This window comes from Octopus bimaculoides, chromosome 1 (genome assembly GCF_001194135.2).
Source record: "Octopus bimaculoides isolate UCB-OBI-ISO-001 chromosome 1, ASM119413v2, whole genome shotgun sequence".
NCBI lineage: Eukaryota > Metazoa > Mollusca > Cephalopoda > Octopoda > Octopodidae > Octopus > Octopus bimaculoides.
In genome coordinates this window covers 90,435,293-90,454,977 of record NC_068981.1, presented here as the reverse complement: position 1 = coordinate 90,454,977, position 19,685 = coordinate 90,435,293, and the positions used below count along the sequence as shown (strand labels likewise).

The 19,685-nt window shown below is 37.0% G+C and overlaps 1 protein-coding gene across 1 annotated transcript in view; it reads right to left on the bottom strand.

Moving 5' to 3' along the window:
* The window catches only part of LOC106874232 (anillin), a 38,203-nt gene that overhangs the window by 10,167 nt on the left and 8,351 nt on the right, over nucleotides 1-19,685 (bottom strand). The window contains exons 2-13 of the mRNA XM_052966377.1: nucleotides 18,750-18,879; nucleotides 16,818-16,934; nucleotides 16,410-16,578; nucleotides 12,551-13,889; nucleotides 11,616-11,652; nucleotides 10,811-11,102; nucleotides 8,999-9,497; nucleotides 7,150-7,280; nucleotides 4,054-4,180; nucleotides 2,678-2,816; nucleotides 1,959-2,114; nucleotides 977-1,243 (exon numbers count right to left, since the gene is read on the bottom strand). Of these exons, the coding sequence (XP_052822337.1) occupies nucleotides 977-1,243; nucleotides 1,959-2,114; nucleotides 2,678-2,816; nucleotides 4,054-4,180; nucleotides 7,150-7,280; nucleotides 8,999-9,497; nucleotides 10,811-11,102; nucleotides 11,616-11,652; nucleotides 12,551-13,889; nucleotides 16,410-16,578; nucleotides 16,818-16,934; nucleotides 18,750-18,879 (3,403 nt within the window). The remainder of the gene's footprint in view (nucleotides 1-976; nucleotides 1,244-1,958; nucleotides 2,115-2,677; nucleotides 2,817-4,053; nucleotides 4,181-7,149; nucleotides 7,281-8,998; nucleotides 9,498-10,810; nucleotides 11,103-11,615; nucleotides 11,653-12,550; nucleotides 13,890-16,409; nucleotides 16,579-16,817; nucleotides 16,935-18,749; nucleotides 18,880-19,685) is intronic.

The following is a 19,685-nucleotide window of genomic DNA, read 5'->3' as shown; positions in this document are numbered from 1 at the left end:
CTTTTGACAATTTCTGTAATACAAGATATTTCAATTAAATTCCAAAACTATAATGAAAAATCTAAAATGAAATTGAATAATTCCCCCATAATTTATTTAGCAAAATATTAACCCTTTCATTACCAACCCAGCTGAAACTGGCTCTGAGTACAAATGTCTTGTTTTCATAAGTTTTCAATTAAAAATCTTCCACCAAACCTTAGTCACGATTTATGTTCCTAACACTAGCTGAATGATAACTAAGTTATTTTATTAAATTCTTTGTTATATTTAAAGTAATTGAAAGAAACGCAGAGCCTCTCAAAATAAATACAGTGACTAATGTATTTTTATCAATAGGTCTAGCACACTCACTGTTGAAATCAATAAAATATATGATTCTAGATACAAGGAAATAGAATTTTCTTTTCTACTTCACAATGTACATTAGCTTTTAAACCTATATTTCGTTTGTTAATATAAAAATCAAGTTTTGAAATTCAAAATTAATATCTAATTTCACTATTTCAAAATACTTTTCTTTTGAGCACAATAATAAATCCGCTTCAATGCTATTTCACTATTCAAACTATGAGGTACACCAATACAATTTGAACATTTAAAACGTTTTTTTTCTCTATAAAACAGAGTTACTTTGCATTTACAAGTCACTTAAAGTCCTTTAGTTAGTATAATATATTTAACATACAATTAATTTTATTTTATTCCAAATATTCATTTAACAATTGAAAAGTAGAAAAAAAATTATGAATTTTCTTGGACAAGATAAATGACATACTGGTTTCCTGAGTAGAGAAATAAGAAATTAATAAAACAGACTTAATCCAAATTTTTCTCTTCATCAAATAATCAATGATTGAAAAGAGAAAGTAAAATGTAATTTTACAAATCAGCAGTCAACCAGTCAACTAAGTGACAAACTGGTTTTGTATGGAGAAGAGTTGTCAAAAATTTTGAGATATGTGAGAGGAAGGAGTATGTGCTACAGGGAAGTAAGACGAAATACGGAATCTGCTAAAAAGAATTTTTGCAAAAGCAATAATAGAAAAAAATTTGTTAGCAATCCTAACCATTTCATAGAGTTCCAAAGTAACTTGAAATTTTGATGTAATATCTGTCATTTTTATCATGTTTGGAAAGTCCAAACTTCCTCTGACCATTGGATCATGTGTTGATATAAGCTGAGTGGTAAACACTTGAGGACCATTGCGGATAAGTATAACATAGTAGAAAACATTCAGATCTGAAGAGAGATGAAAATATAAAAAGAAATAGATATGGGTATCAAATCATTCAAATGTAAAGAAATAATAAAACTGATGTTAAATCCCAGGACAATAACATTTATTGGAATATCATTTCAAGAAGGTAAGTTCAAAACAAGCTATTCACCTCAACAGTACTAACTGATACGTGGAGGCGCAATGGCCCAGTGGTTAGGGCAGCGGACTCGCGGTTTCGATTCCCAAATATCATGTGTTTAACCACTTTAATACGGACCTGTCTGAGACTGCTCTGGTTCTATGATAGAAAATTCTGTTTTTAGGTACTTATAAGCATCAATACTTTATAGAACCTTTTGTGAAGTTATATGCCAAACACCAGCTTAATGATGGAGAAGATAGTTATTTTAGTAAATTTCTCCAAATACTTATTTTAAAAATTGGAGCAGAAAGTATTTTGTTGGAAATATGGTCACAAAAGAATTATATCAAACTGAAAAGTTGAAGTTGGAAGACATAAAAGACAAACTGGTTCATGCCACTATTTGAAGGATAAGAATAAATGTAAATAAACTTAATTTCAAAAGCAATGTATGGAAGTGACTACTTCACTATAAGATTAATGTAGTTGTGTTCTATACTATAGTCTATGACAAACTTTTGCAAGAGAAATAACTTTCTCAGCAAAGACAAAGGGTATGTCTTAGACAAAAGTAAACAAACTTGACTGCCTACCATACACTGTGCTCATTCTGCTGACAAAGTCTTTTTTTAATGGTAGTCGGATGTCACTTATAGCCAAAGTTCCTTTAGTGCCAGGCCCAAAAGGATTCAAGCAGTTGGAAGCTTTCAAACGCTGAATTTCTTCTAGATATGCTCGACGCTTCTGACCTGAAATAAGAAAACAACCAGCTTAATACAGTTTTTCTAAGCCCTGCAAAAGAAGTCGGAGGGCTAGGCCTCCAACCAGGCCTTTCGCAGCACCCCCCTTGTATATAAAAGAAAAAAGACATGATCACACTTGCTTGACATTTAAAATTAACTTTCATCAATACTGTCTTTTTTTTTTTTTTTTTTCAATGAAATTGTACCAAAGCAAGCATGAAAGCATGTTGCCTAGTAGCTAGGTTGCTGCAAGCAATCATGTAAGATTGCAGTTTCAGTTTTCAGACCAAGTGGCACATTGTGTTCTTGGGCTAAATACATCATTTCATGTCGCTCCAGTCCACTCAGCTGTAAATGAGTAACCCTGCAATGGTGTCCCATTCAGGGAAAATGTTGCAACCTCATGACTCTCAGTCACTTATACACCATAGAAACCAGGTAATCATTCCTAAGAGTTCCAGAACTCAAAACAGTAATGTCCAGGGATTATTACCATCAAAGCAAGCGTGCTCACTGGTTAAAAAATACATAGAGAGTCAACAAAAGAAGTGGATATTTAATGAACATACAGGCAATTAAAAGTAACTTGTGGCATTCTACTTGCTGGGCCGAACCACTGAAATTGGAGCCTTCAGTGCAGCACTGATTTAGTGCGTTGCTGGTTTGCAAAATTACAGTCTGTTCAAGGGATACCTGATTACTGAGTTGCTAAAATAGAAGAAAAAGAAAAAAAAATGATTATAGAATAAATGTTTAACTCTTTAACATTCAGATTACTCTATCAAATGTAATGTTTAGTTATTCACATTGTTTTGAATTAATCATGCATTATCTTGTAGCTTTATGATTTCAATGAGTGGACGCGCCAATGGCCCAGTGTTTAGGGCAGCGGACTCGCGGTCATAGGATCGCGGTTTCGATTCCCAGACCGGGCGTTGTGAGTGTTTATTGAGCGAAAACACCTAAAGCTCCACGAGGCTCCGGCAAGGGATGGTGGTGAACCCTGCTGCACTCGTCCACCACAACTTTCTCTCACTCTTACCTCCTGTTTCTGTTGTGCCTGTAATTCAAAGGGTCAGCCTTGTCACACTGTGTCATGCTGATTATCCCCGAGAACTACGTTAAGGGTACACGTGTCTGTGGAGTGCTCAGCCACTTGCACGTTAATTTCACGAGCAGGCTGTTCCGTTGATCGGATCAACTGGAACCCTTGACGTCGTAAGCGACGGAGTGCCAACAAATGATTTCAATGATGTAAGTGTATATTTGAACAAAGACATTGTTGGGTAGGTGTGAGAGGCCATATCTGACCAGTTAGAATGTAAAACAAGTAGAAAATTTGGGGCTAGATATGACTGGTTTAAATGGAGAAAAGTCAAATTACTATTTACATACAACTTACACCAGAAGTCATTTGGTCAGTTGTCATGAGAAGGTAATAATTTTACACCCTGTAACAGGAATGGATGCATGTGATTAAGAAGTTTATTTCCCAAGTGCAGGGCTTTGGAGTTAGCCCTATTATGTGGTTCCTTGAGATGACCAAAAACTGAGCAGATTCAGATTTGGTTGATGGAAACTGAAATAAGTCCATCATACACATATATAAAATGTGTAATAATAGCCAATATAAATTTTTGATTGGTTGGCTGGTTTTCTACAGTCACATTTTACATCATATAGTGAAAGGATGAGAAAATAAAAAAGAGTTAACATAAGAGATGCAGCATGAGTACACATACTAAGCTTGGTGGCAGACAATGAGTAAGTGAACATCACACACACATACAGTGGGTCAGTATGAATTTTCATAATATTAAATCAAAATGGAGGATAAATTGTTTTTAATATTTTTTTTTTATTCACAATTTACAACTTCAGTGAACAAATAGTTTGCTGTTCCAATCATTATAAAAACATCCAATAACAAAATGCATCAACTAACCTTTATCCTTTCTAATATACTCTTACGACTATCCTCCTTAGGTTTTTCTCTTTCCAGTTCCTCTTCACTGCTCATAGGACGGCTGTTCCGGACAATTTTTTGAACAGGTGTAGTGTTGTTACTGAATCTGTGAATTAATAATTAGTGTATCAGAATCAGTAGATGAAACATGACAATTATTGACAAAAAGTATTATCAATTCATCATTATTTAACGTCTGTTTCCCATGCTGGCATGAGTTAGATGATTTGACAGGAAACCCAGCTGGGTTGCATCGGGCTCTGATGTCATATTTGGCATGGTTTCTATGGCTACATGACCTTCCTAATACCAAGCACTTAACAGAGTGTACTGGGTGATTTTTACATGTCACTGGCACTAGTAAGGTTGCCATGAAAATTTGCAAGGCATAAAAGCTTTATGCTTTTATTAGAAATATTGGCACTGGACTGGTTAAATAGTTAAAGCATCAGACAAATATTTACTCCAGCTCTTTAGATTGTAAGTTCAAACTTTTTCTTCCCAGGGTTGAGAAAAAACAAAGTATATTAATATCAGGTGCTGGTGTGGGGCTATGTGGTAAGAAGTTTGCTTCCCAACAACATGGTTCTGGGTTCAGTCCCACTGTGTAATACTTTGGACAAGTGACTTCTACTATAGCCCCAGGCAAACCAAAACCTTGTGAGTGAATTTGGTAGATGGAAACTAAAAGAAGTCTGTCATATATGTGTGTGTGTGTGTGTGCACATGTGTCTCTTCTCCACCACTGCTTGACAACCAGCTGTATGATGTCCCCCATAGCTAAGTAGTTCAGCAAAAGAGACAGAGTGAAAAAATGAGCCCTGGGGTCAGTCATTTGACTAAAAGATTTTCAAGGCAGTGCCCAAGCATGGCTACAGTCAAATGACTGAAACAAGTAAAAGATATGTAAGAAAGTACTGGGATCATCATTTAACGTCCGCTTTCCATGCTAGCATGGGTTGGACGATTTGACTGAGGGTTGGTGAACCAGATGGCTACACCAGGCTCCAATCTGATTTGGCAGAGATTCTACAGCTGGATGCCCTTCCTAACGCCAACCACTCCGAGAGTGTAGAGGGTGCTTTTACGTGCCACCAGCACGAAGGCCAGTCAGGTGGTTTAATTCCCCTCCAATAATTTTTGACCTCATGCCTTTGTGAGAAACAATTATTATCATCAATTTGCAGTGTGGTTGGTTGGTGTTAGGAAGGGCATCCAGCTGTAAAAACCATGCCAAAACAGACACAGAAGTATGGTGCAGTCTTCTGCCTGGTCAGCTCCTGTCAAACCATCCCAGTCAGCATGGAAGGAAGACATTAAATAATGATGGTTATTATTAAGGTGGGAAACTGAGAGAATTTTTAGAGTACTGAACAAAATGCCTGTTCAGAATTCAAATGCAGCTGAGGTCAACTTTGCTTTCTATTCTTCTAAGGTTGATAAAATAAAGTACCAGAGAAGTACTGGAGTCCAGAGTATCAAATAATCCTCTCCCTTTAAATTTGCTGGTCTTGAGAGCCTAAATCAGAAAGTATTAACTTGACACAGCCATGCAGCTTACCAGTCCTTGTCAAACCATCCAACCCATACTAGCATGGAAAGCCAATGTTAAATGATGATGACAAACTGGCAAATTAGTATTGGACAAAATGTCTTGTATATCTTCTGGAACTTTACATTTTGAGTTCAAATCCAGCTCAAGTCGACTTTACATTTCATCCCGCTGAGGTCAATAAAATGTGTTACTCAAGTACTGGGGTCGATATAATTGACTAACATCCTCCTGTCAAAACTACAACCCTTGAAACAATGTGGCAGGGATGTGGGTATGTGTGTGTGTGTGTGTGTAAACAACTGGTCATTTCCAGTTGGCTGGAATGATCACTGTAACTGATTTATGATACCCTTCTAACCACTTATCATCCAAGTCAACTGGCACCGACAGAATGAACATACAGGGTGTCCATAAAGTCATGGCACAAATTAAAATACTTGTATCTTCAAACTATACATGACAGAATTTGTAAAAAGGATAAAAAAGAAGGACCTAAATTTTTTATTCATCTAGTTAATTTTCAACATCATTACTTATATAGAATGAAATACGATTCTGTAGTTCTCAGAAAATACTTTCCAGCTGATTTTCAGTAACACCTTCAATTGCATCAGTTATCCTTGCTTTCAAGTCTTAGTTGAATGAGCAATACTCTTCACATGTCCCCATAAAAAGAAACCCAATGGAGTCAAATCTGGTGAATGTGGAGGCCAAAACAATGGTCTATCACTTCAAATCTATCTGTTAAGAAATTTCTCAATTAAAAAACAGCTTAAAATGACAAGGTGCACCATCTTGTTGAAAACTGTATTCTCTATCGGTTCTAATTGTTCAAGCTTAGGAATGAAGTAATTTTGTAGCATTGCACCATGACTTTATGGACAACTTGTATTTTGACCAAATTTAAACAAGGTTACAATAAAATCAAAAGACCAGTATTACTCTCAGCCAATAACATGAGACATTATTTGTCAACATTTCATCCTTATGTTTAAGAGGCTCTAAGAAACATTCGTTTATTTCGGGAAAGGCTTATAATTACCAATGCCAATGATACAGTAGTCTTTTATTCATTTCAATCATTCTGACTGTGACCATGCAGGAGCACCATCTTAAAGGGTATTTTAGTGGAAGAAATCGATCCCAGCACTTACTATATGTAAACCCAGTTCTTATTTTATTGGTCTCCTTTGCCCAACTGCTAGGTTACAGGGACATAAACACACCAACATCAGTTGTCAAGCGACGGTGGGATGTTTGTCGTAAACACCAACACAAAGAGACACACATACAAATATATACATATATATACAATGGACTTCATTTTGGTTTCTGTCTACCAAATCCACTCACAAGGCTTTGGTTGGTCTGAGGCTATAGCAGAAGACACCCAACATACCACGCAGTGGGACTGAACCCAGAACCATGTAGTTGGGAAGCAAGCTTCTTCACCTAACAGCTGAGCCTGAACCAATATAAATAAAAACTTTTAAAAACATTACTGAACGAAAGAACATTACCTTTTTGAGCGATACATGCTAATACTGTACATCAGTGGGCTTCTCTTGCGCATCACCACATCATCATCTGTTGTTGTATCATCATAGCAACTGTCTGTACAAGTGGCTAACAAATGACTGCCACGCTTGTTCTAGTAAAATAAAAATAAATAATCAAGAAATATAAATGAAGGCTATGTTAAACATAACAAAATTTATTCCATCACAAATCTTAAAAGTGGTTATTGTTGAGTCAACTCTATTAAAATTTAACTGTTTAGGAATATTCTACAGGATTCTGTTATGCTTTATTCTTTTACTTGTTTCAGTCATTTGACTGTGGCCATGGTGGAACATCACCTTGAAAGGATTTTAGTTAAACAAATCGACCACAGTACCTATTTCTTAAGCCTAATGTTTATTCTATTGGTCTCTTTTGATGAACCACTAAGTTACAGGGACGTAAACACACAAACACTGGCTGTCAAATGGTGATGGAGACAAACACAGATACACATATTTAGACATGCATCAATGTATGTGTATATATATATACATACACACAACAGGCTTCTTTCAATTTCCATCTACCAAATCCACTCACAAGGCTTTGGTCAGCCCAAGGCTATAGTAGAAGACACTTACCCAAGGTGCCATGCAGTGAGGCTGAACCCAGAACCAAGCTGCTTACTGTATTCATGTTTTGAACTGCATAAGTATATTGAAGTAGCCGTGCATGAATGCACATCATAATCATTTAATGTTCACTTTTTCACACTAGAACGGGTCAGATGGAATTTGTTGAGGCAGATTTCCTATAGCTGGACGCCCTTTCTGTCACCAATTCTGACTGGTTTCTAAGATAGTATCTCCTCACAAGATTGTAAACAAAAGACTACTTGCATGACGGTGACATGCATTTGACAACTACCATGCTAAGTCAAGACAAGGAGACAATAACACACACACACACATTCATAATGACTAGGTGCATGGACAGGTGGTAGAATGTTGGGCTCACAATTGTGAAATCAGCTAGATTCCTGGAATGGGCAGCAAAACACTTCATTTCACACTGCTCGGCAATCATTTCGACATCTGACACACTTGTGCACCTGTACAGCTAACGTTGATTTGATGGAAGGAGTGAGCTTATATAAACACAAACATTTGATCACTATAAACAAATCATTGGTGTGGTTGTTATGCAAGAAATTACAGAACCCTCATCTGTTAATAGGAGAGTTCAATATATATATATATATTTATTCAATTAGGGGTTAAAATAGCCACATTAAAGGATAAAAATATATCGAATGAATTACTGGTTCATTGCCTAGTGTTTTTTTTTTTTGTGAATAGTGGTATTCATAAAAAAATAGGTCTAAGTATAAATCTTGGTTTATTCAAAATAAAATTCAGAAAATGGAGATGTAGCAATTAATACAATTTATCAACTGCAAAAATCCAACATATTCTCTTACAGTTTAGATTATATTAATGCTACATCTCCATTTCCTAAATTTTATTTTTTTATACATACATATATATATATATCAATCATCATCATCAAACATCTATATTCCATGCTGGCATGGGTTGGACGGTTTGACAGGAGCTGGCAAGCCAGAGGACTGCACCGAGCTCCACTGTTTGTTTTGGTACGTTTTTTTTTGACAGGTGAATGGCCTTCCTAATGCCAACCACACACACACAAACACATACAATGGGCATTTTTTCAGTTTCCATCTACCAAATCCATTCACAAAACCTTGTTTGGTCCAGAGCTATAGAAGGCACTGGTGCAAAGGTGCTGTGCAGTATGATGGAACCTAAGAAGAAAGGGACAAAAAACAAAACCATCACTAACAGCTGATTGAATCGGGGTTGTTTGGAGTCTATTGTCATCTGTATCCGAGTCCAAAGCATCATCAATCAAGTCGTCCACACTCGTAGTTGCCATAGATTCCATCTCATCGCTATCGTAGTCTTCATCCAAAGTGTCATCGGTACTGTCTATATTATCATGAGGCTGGTATTTGCGATTTTTGCTTTTCTCCAGGTGCTGTTGGCGTTTGGCCAGTTCAATAATATTAGTGGAGCTTTCTGTTTGCAAAGAAAGCTTGTATTGCTGACGCACAGATTCTGGGACGAAGGCACTGATGCTGACGTCATCACTCTCATCATTGTCGGGATGGGACATGTTGTTTTGTGCAGCTGCAGCACGGCACAGGGCTTCGTTCTCTTCACTGCTGGAATAATAATCGTCCTCAAAATCTTGCTCCATGTACTGTAAGTCTTGATGAGACTCGAGGGTTCTTTCTGCATCAGTCTCATCGCTGATATCATCAATGCTGGATTCTTGATAACTGTAAATAAATAAAAATAATCAAATTAAATAATAATAACAATAATTCTTTCTATTAAAGTCACAAAGCTGGAAATTTGCAGGGAGAGGACTAGTAGATTACATTGACCCCAGTGTTTCACTGGTACTTAATTTATTGACCCTGAAATGATGAAAAGCAAAGTCTACCTCAGGGGAATTTGAACTGAGAACGTAGCAATAGGTGAAATACCACTAAGCATTTCGTCTGGCATGCTAATGATTCTGCCAGCTCATTGCCTTCTAAAATAATAAAAATAATAGTAATTCTACTATAGGCACAAGGCCTAATAATCTTTGTTTCAAATTTTGGTACAAGGTCAGCAATTTTAAGGGAAAGGAGTCTGTTACTTTAATCCCAGTGCTCAACTGGTACTCTGTCTCATCCTTTCAGTGGTTGATAAAATAAGTTGACTATGGTAAGATTTGCATTCAGAGCAAAGAGCTGGAAGAAATGTGAAGCATCTCGAATATCTTTTCACGTGCCACCGCCACGAGTGCCAGGAACGCGAAACTTGTGCTACAGCTTCACGTTCCTGGCACGTGAAAAGACATTTGAGTGAGATCGTTGCCAGTGCCGCTGGACTGACTCCTGTGCAGGTGGCACGTAAAATACACCATTATGAGCGTGGCCGTCGCCAGTACCGCCTGACTGGCCTTCGTGCCGGTGGCACGTAAAAGCACCCACTACACTCTCTGAGTGGTTGGCATTAGGAAGGGCATCCAGCTGTAGAAACTCTGCCAGATCAGATCGGAGCCGGGTGTAGCCACCTGGTTCACCAGTCCTCAGTCAACTCGTCCAACCCATGTTAGCATGGAAAGCGGACGTTAAACAATGATGATGATTTAGGTACAAGGCCAACAATTTTGAGAGAAGGATGTTTGTTGATACCATCAGCCCTAGTACATGACTGGTACATTATTTTACTGACCCTGGAGGGATGTTTTGTGCATGTCACTGTGGTCCAACAATATCAAGTCTGATTTGATCATTTCACCACAAACCTTCATTGATTTGGAATGTCTGCTATGAGTATGGTTCAACAATAATTCAGAACATTCTTTCAACCAGAACTGTTAGCATACCGGACAAAATGCTTAGTGGCATTTTGCCCATCTTTACGTTTTGTGTTCAAATTCTGCCATGGAGCAATAAAATAAGTATCAATTGACCACTGGTATAGATTTAATTGACTTAACCCATTCACCTAAAATTGCAGGCCTTGACAAAATTCGAAACCAATATTAAGAAAGTGCAAGATAAAAACAAACAAATTTATAAAATAGAACACTTACTGTCCATATCCATAATAGTCATCTGAACTTTCAAAGCTGTCCTCAAAACGAACTTGCTTAACTACACTTTTCAAAGGAGTATCCTCTGAATTTACTAGAGCAGACTTCTTCTCTGGGACTGCAACCAGTTTGAATATACTACTACTCTCTCCAGTAGAAGCAGTTGTAGTCGTCTTGGAGCTAGTTGCAGAGGCTGTTGTTTTGCTCAGTGCTGGCAGTGATGGTGGTGGTGGTGGTGGTATTCCACTTGTTGCTACCATCTGTCCAGTCTTTTTTTCATTAGGTACAGTTGCTAGAGGAAGAAAATAATACAACAAATTGTAACAACATCAACAAGAGTTGATATTCCAAGGGACAGTAACACACTTCGTTTTCTAACCATATTGCAATGAATAGTCTTGTCTCGTTTTTACAAATGAATTTAGAGGGATGGAACAGTGACTATGATATTTTCAGTTCCACTAAGACTTGTAGATCTGAAGTTGAGTAATCTGGGTAAGTAAAGACTGGTTTAAATGTGGTAACTGAATGCTGAGTTACAGTAAGGGTATTGAAAAGAAGACCTAGCCAACTGCATACCATCTGTATTGTGATTGTAAGCAGCTGGCTATCTCAAAAGCAATAAACTTTAAAATTAACAGTTAGAGAGATAATGTGTACCATGGCCAAGAGATACATATATTTAAGGTCATTTCCAAAATTTCTATTGATAGCTATAATCCACATTCATTCCACCACTACCCCCAGTTTATAGAACAGGTATCAAAAACACAAAGTAAAATTCATTAAAAGTAATAATACTCACCAGAAGGTTCATTGACATCACTTTCTTGGTCAGATTTCTGCAACATAAAATTTTAAATAATTAAATTAAGCCACATTTTATATATATATCATCATCCGGAGAGCTGTATCAGACTCATAAATTTTTAATGGCAGAAGAACCCAAGTTAAAAAATAGAAGACAATATAGATGAATATAAATATAAAAGTACACATTCACAATATATATATATATATTTCCAATGGACTCATTGTGCCAATTCTTTGCAGGGGAGATACAAAATCACTTAAATTAACACTAGTTCACAAATATTATAACTCCAGAATAATGAAAATAATAAATTAACTGACAAGATTTGAACTAAAAGCATTGAAATATTGAACTAGTCACAGTAAAATGTCCTAAGCAACGTAACTGTTTTTAACATTACCATTCAACAAGCCAAAGAGGAATCCTCTATGTTGTTGCTCAACTTACTAGAAGTAGCAGTCAAATCTGCCTCAAACTATACTTTATTGCCTTAAAAAAAAGTTTGAAAAAACATTGGTTAATGTAGTCCATTGCGGACTGGCTCTTGTGCGGGTGGCACATATAATACACCATTTTGAGCGTGGCCGTTGCCAGTACCGCCTGACTGGCCTTCGTGCCGGTGGCACGTAAAAGCACCCACTACACTCTCTGAGTGATTGGCGTCAGGAAGAACATCCAGCTGTAGAAACTCTGCCAAATCAGAATGGAGCCTGATGTTGCCATCTGGTTTCACCAGTCCTCAGTCAAATCGTCCAACCCATGCTAGCATGAAAAGCGGACGTTAAACGACGACGACGACGATGATGATGAAATAAATATATAAAGACATTCACAGCAGGAATGCTTTTGATGTAGGCAAGCTTAGGATAAACATCAATTCTAATTATAATATACAATATTAATTGATGGAAAAGTAAGACACTCACCACAGTGTTATCTTTTAAGATACCATTATGCCATCGATTTTCAAGTACTTTCAGCTCAGCCATTCGTTCCTGCCGAATTCTTTCAGCCAATGACTGAGTGGTGGTACTCTGTTGAGTTTCAAATAAGCGCTGTTGAATAGCTTTCATGGCACAGCTGGCTTTTGAAGGACTCAGAGGCTTAGATTTAGCATCAACAGAATTAGATTTGACAACAGGAGATTCGAATTTCCTTGCCATTCCAGGAGATTTGGGAATGCAAGCACTTGTGGGAATATTTGCAGACACTGGTCTCGAAGGTGTTGTAGTAGGACAAGGTAATGTAGTACCTTTAGGCTTAATCATTTTGTTGGATTCAGTACTCCCACTGGCAGTCACCTGTTCCCATGCAGACATGCGAGCATTTACTGGATAAGCGGTTGGTTCTTTCTCAGTCACCGCTTCAAGAGTGTTGACTTTCTTTTGCCATTCAGCCATTCTTTCAGAAACTGACTGGCTTGTTGGTTCAAAACTCTCACGGCGCTTGTTACCCTGTTTATTTTTCCCATTTATAGGTTCAGCCGCAGGAGTATTGTGTGTTGCTGATGACGGTGCACTCGACGATACACTGTTAATCTGCACTGAAGAAGAACCTGATGACTGGGAAGACTGTTGATTGCTAAATGCAGCTCTGTTTTGTTTTGGCGTAGATGAAATCCCGAGGCTCTTTTCGAGTTGAGCAACTTTTGATGACAAGTTCTGGCTGCATCTATTGCCCATAGGAGTAGTGGTTTTAGAATTTGGCTGAGTATTTTCACTTTTAGAAGGACTAGCACAGTTAATTTCTGTTGCAGATACTTTCTTTGACCATTTAGCCAATCGCTCAGAGACTGGTTTGTTAGTTGGTTCATCATCTGTGGTTTCACCTTGAGTTAAGGAATCATTAAGCCCCCGAGCATTAACAGGTATTCCACTGGGAATATCCTGCAAATGGTCATGACCACTACCTTTGGCAGTATAAGGGATCTTTTTGTTGTTTCTTAATGGCTTCTGCTGCCTTGACATAGTCTCAATAGCTGTTTCTAAGTCATCACTTGGCATAAGACGTGGAGCAACAGGTGCTGGAGATCTCGGAGCATATGAAGGACCAGGAGACTTTGAACGCACTGGTACAGGTGTTGCAGGTGCAGATGCTATGGGTGCAGCAGATTTGGAGCGAGGAGACCTCATATGAGGGGCCACTGGAGCAGCAGACCTTGACCGAGAATCCCTAGTTTCAAGTGGCACTTCAGTAAAAGCAGTGGTCATTGGTATGTCACGTTCCCTGTCAACTGAATGAACTGAGTTGGGTCGACTAAATAAGCTAAAAGAAAAAAAAAAAAAAAATCATTATGTCTGACACTTAAGACTTATATTTTTTCAAATATTTTTAATGTATGTTGTTTTGTAGCATGATTTTAATATTTTTAACATATGTCATTCTGTTTGCATGGTTTGACTACATCTGCAAATCCAGATACCTACATAAATTTTTAAAGAATTTTTCTGAACAGAGATATACAGTAATACCCTTGTAGAAGCTAAACTACTCAGTTGTGAAATGAAGACAAAATCCTCAAGAGTCAATCATGAATCATGTCAATTTCTCATTCAGTCAAATACAGTTTTTGTCAAACAGCTATGTTCAACGAAGAGTTGAAGTTACAAAGCAGGGTGCATGATGATTACTCTTTTCATCTATGTAAATACTTCTTATTATCAGTGTTTGAACATGTTAAATGAATATATCTAGATAGTTTGGTTGGGATCCCATCTCACATCATTCTTACTAAACTAAGTTTAGCTGCCACTCTTAATCTAAGTCATGGAAAAAGTCTTATCCTTCATCAGACTACTACTGCAGGTTCCCTTCCTCTTTCAGTCTGCCTCAATACTATGAAATCTCTTAGCAGCAGCATGGAGAGATATGACTTTTCAGCCATAGTGAGCGACCTGCCTAGAAAGTAAGACACTGAGCAAACTCAGCAGCATGTGAATTAAGAGTGGCTCATATCGCATGGAGAAGAGATGGACTTTGCAAGCTCCAGTGGAACACCACATCTCATACATTAACCCATTACCTACCAGTGATCTCATATGAGATCACTTAAAAATTACAAATTTCGTAATTATCTGTCAATATTTACACATATCTAAACTTTTGGCTATATCAACTAGGTATATTTCTCTGATATTCAAATGAGGTTTGCTAATTTTTCTCCCAATATCTCACTTATTTCTATTTAAAATGTTATTTTGATCATTCCAGCGTGTTTCTATTAAATTCCAGTTAAAAGAATTATGAGAGGTAATGGGTTAATAACTTTCAATAATAATTGATACAATGTAGAAGGAGAAATTGAGTAATGCTAGACACCTTTCTGGTGCCAGTAGCATGACAAAACTCCCATTGTGGACGCAATGACTTCTACTATGGTCTTGAGTTGAACAATCCTGATGCATGAAATTTGGTGGACAGAAACTAGCTTGTCATATTTGTATGTATGTGCACTAGTGTGCATACCCTCATCTTGATATGTGTAGATTAATTGCAATCAAAAGTAACCTTCATACAAAAGGTGTAATATGTTCACAATCTTCTGTGAAAGATTGTGAACATATTGTGAATAACACTTGTTCTTCATGTTTGCTCCTCAACCATTCCCCATTTTTAACCATCCTTCACTCTGTTCATACACTTGTAACCTCTACCCACACTCAATCCCTGTTCTGTGCCCACTCCTCTTCATCTTATACCTTTAGGGTCTACCCTGACACTAACACTTTTATCTCTCTCTCTTTTCCCCTAGCTCCATTCTGGTTACTTCCACCCACTCTTCCATAGTGTGAGATGCCATGTAGCTCCTAATTTCTCATCTCTTAACATAAAGTCGCCTTTCTTAATTGTAGCGCCTCACTCAGTCAAGAGATCTTAGTCTTGAGAGCTCCACAGCAACCTCACTAGTACCAATGTCACATAAAAAGAATATCCAGTATACTCTGTAAATTGGTTGGCATTAAGAAGGGCATCCAGCTGTAGAAACCATGTCAAAGCAGACACTGGAATATGACAGTCCTTGGACCCATTGCATCCTCTCAAACTGTCCAATCCATGCCAATATAAAAGATGGACATCAAAAGACAAGGATAGTGACAATGCTGATGTACTGATTTTAAGATTAAACAGTACCTCAGGAACTGTCTTAAGTCTTGAAATTAATCACATTATTCTGCTTTCCATACTACTACTACTACTACTACTACTAGCTGGAAAATGCATACAATATTCATAATACAGTTGAACAGGTGTGGCTGTGTGATAAAAAGCTTGCTTCCCAACCACATGGTTCTGGGTTCAGTCCCACTGCATGGCATCTTGAGCAAGTGTCTTCTACTATAGCCTCAGGCTGACCAAAATCTTGAGTGGATTTGGTAGATGGAAACTGAAAGAAGCCAATCACACACACACACATATATGTGTGTGTGTGTGTGTGTGTGTATCAACCGCCATCCTCATTACTTGACAACTGGTGTTGGCGTGTGTGTTCCCATAACTTAGCAGTTCAGCAAAAGAGACAAATAGAATAAGTACCAGGCTTAAAAAATAAGTCTTGGGGTTGATTCATTCATGCAGTACCCCAGCATGGCTGCAGTCTAATGAGTGAAACAAGTAGAAGTAACATCTCCAAATTGCAGTCTTGCACAAATTCAGGTTTCAAAGTCATTTAAAATGAATATTGAAAATATTGTTTTAAAAATTCATGCTAGCATGGAAAACCAATGTTAAATGATGATGATGATGATATTTAAGCAGGAACTTTAATAAGTGAGAAGTTGAACTGACCCAACTGTTTCATGTTTTGAATAGTCATCATCCCAAGCATTAATACGCTGAGCTAGTTTAGCCAGACGAGAGCGACACTGTGGCTTGAATACTTCTTGATTAGGATCTCTGTTCTCTTCTTGGCAAAGAGACTTTCGCGGTACTGGGACTGGTACATAATCACCATCATCTAAAAGTAAAACAAAGATGAAGAGTTATACAGAATCAACTCTGCCAGGCAAAAATGGATAAAAGAGAACTCTGCTTGATAAGGCAAACTTATTTTGTCTGCAACATCAAAAATCTAATTGGGGAAAGTAACGGAAGAAAATTGGGAAGCATATTATCTAAATCCCATGCCAGCATGGAAAACGGATGTTAAATGTTGATGATGACAATTACAAACATCAAATAAGTTCAAAAACTCACCAGAACTAAGACAAAGAGTAGTCAAGTCATTTCTCCGCGACTGTACACCGCGTATAGCTGGGGTATCTGGTTTTATATTTTGTTCTGCTGATCGGAGACACTGACGTTTAGGAGAATCTTTAATAAATATGAAGAAAAATTAGTAAAAGTGCATTCCTGCACACTTTATAATGAAGTGAAAATTAGATTAAAAAAAAAAATGATTATCAAATATTAGGTGCAGGAGTGGCTGTGTGGTAAGTAGCTTGCTTACCAACCACATGGTTCCGGGTTCATTCCCACTGCGTGGCACCTTGGGCAAGTGTCTTCTACTATAGCCTCGGGCCGACCAAAGCTTTGTGAGTGGATTTGGTAGACGGAAACTGAAAGAAGCCCGTCATATATATGTGTGTGTGTGTGTGTGTGTGTCTGTGTTTATCCCCCAACATCGCTTGACAACTGATGCTGGTGTGTTTACGTCCCCGTAATTTAGTGGTTCAGCAAAAAAGATCGATAGAATAAGCACTAGGCTTCCAAAGAATAAGTCCTGGAGTTAATTTGCTCGACTAAAAGGCGGTGCTCCAGCATGGCCGCAGTTAAATGACTGAAACAAGTAAAACAGTAAAAGAGAGAGTAAAGAGTAAATAGATTACCCTACAGACTGCTCCTACTTAAGTGTTCATATTTGAGGAAAAATATTAAAATCTTATTATAACATGAAAGATATATGATTTCAATTGCCAGTTGACTGCCTTATATCATTTATCTTTCACTTGTTTCAGTCATTGGACTACCACTCTCTCTAATTTGGAATCATAGCATAAAACTTTAATCACAGTGAGAGAAGATATGTTTACTTATGCCAAATTTATTAATTCATACGATGCTATTTTGTTTTATACTTCTGGTAAATTCCATTAGTTTCTTTGCTTTGATATCAAATATATTTCAAACCATAAACTACTGCAGCTATGTCTGTACATCATTTCAAAAATGACCGGCAAAAGGCTATAGTAAAACTCATCCAGCAGCTTCCTTTTGGTTCATCATGTCACTCCCACACCCTTTTTAAAGTCTTAAATGGGGAGGAGGATCATTATGAAGTGATATACTTTAGATATGCTTTAGCTGTCAAAATTGATAGCTTGCTTACCAACCACATGGTTCCAGGTTCAGTCCCACTCTGTGGCACCTTGGGCAAGTGTCTTCTACTATAGCCTCGGGCCGACCAAAGCCTTGTAAGTGGATTTGGTAGACGGAAACTGAAAGAAGCCAGTCGTATGCATGTGTGTGTGTGGGTTCGTGTGTCTGTATTTGTCTCCCCAATATCGCTTGACAACTGATGGTGGTGTGTTTATGTCCCCGTAACTTAGCAGTTCAGCAAAAGAGACCGATAGAATAAGTACTAAAGGCGGTGCTCCAGCATGGCCACAGTCAAATGACTGAAACAAGTAAAAGAGTAATATTGATTTTCTTTTTTATCTTAGCTGAAAGCCCCAAATTTAAATCGAGGAGAAAATGTTACTGAAAACAACTAAGTACAAGCCTGATACTTCATTTATTTTGCACACCCCACCCCATGAGATAAAAAAAAAAAAATCAAACTTCATAGGATTTGAATTCAGTATTCTGAATGACAGATGTACTTATTGAAAGACAATTGCATTTCTTCCATCCCATTAATCATTTAACACTAAAATTATATATAACAAAATAATGCAAAATAGAGTTCAATATAATAAAATCTCTTAAACTAATCTGAATGAAAATGTTTAACTGACATAATTACAATACTTGGTAAACCAAATGCCAGTGATGGTAGTGCTAGTTGGAGCAGTTAGATAACTTATCAAACTCTTAAAACAAAAGAAGAAAAGACATTTCAAATCTTATAGAGATTGGAATATTAAAACTATTTTTTTTTTACAATTGACCAAAGCAATAACTGCTTACCATCATCTTGAACTGTTTCTATGTTAGCTGACATGTCTTCAGACAAAGGTCTCCGTCTTCTGTGTGTTCCATCTGTCTCGCTCATCATTTTCAGCTTCTCTCTTCGTTCTTTAGTCCTCTCAATGATTTTCTGATATTTAGAAATGACAAAAAAAAAACTAAGTCATCAGACAATTAAAAGGTATGTAGTTAATTTACATAAGATTACTTAATTTCATTCAAACCACAAACTCAATCTGACAACATTTCCAGTCCACTTTCTTGGTTTGATAAAATGAATCCTCCTCAGTATAAACCTTACATGACCTTATCAAAACAATGTTCAAGATTAGTAATAATAAAACTAAAAAAAAAGTGAAAACAATTTCCATTCATAATGATGACAATACGTTGGACATGAACAAAATCAAAATTATTGAAAACTTAATATAGATATTAATGAATATAAATATTAATGTTTTTGAATTTGATGTGATTATTTAACAACAGCTGTCTTAAATACAAGCATTTAGTAGCTATTTTATTGTTCAGCATATTTCCTTGTAAATAAATGAATCAATGAAACACATATCTGAATATGTACACTAGTTTCTTAGTGACTTCTTCTCTGACCAATGTCAATCCACTTTCTCCAGCAGTAAAACATATGGCAATCTCTATGAAATTAGGTTTTCTTCCTTTTGTCTTTTTCCTATGACCCTACAGTTGGATGACATCCCAAATCACTTCAAGCAGCAAAAAGTTTTTAAATCTCTTTAGAGCTTACCCAATCTATAAGAGTTAGCATAGATTAGTTGGTTAAATAGCAAAATATAAAGAGAAAGAAAAACTACTTCAATGAAGGTTTCCTCTTATTTCATATTAATTTTTGGAATGATACCTCATTTAAGCTGGTACCACAAGTGTAATTATCCAGAGTAAAATATCTAGACGTTA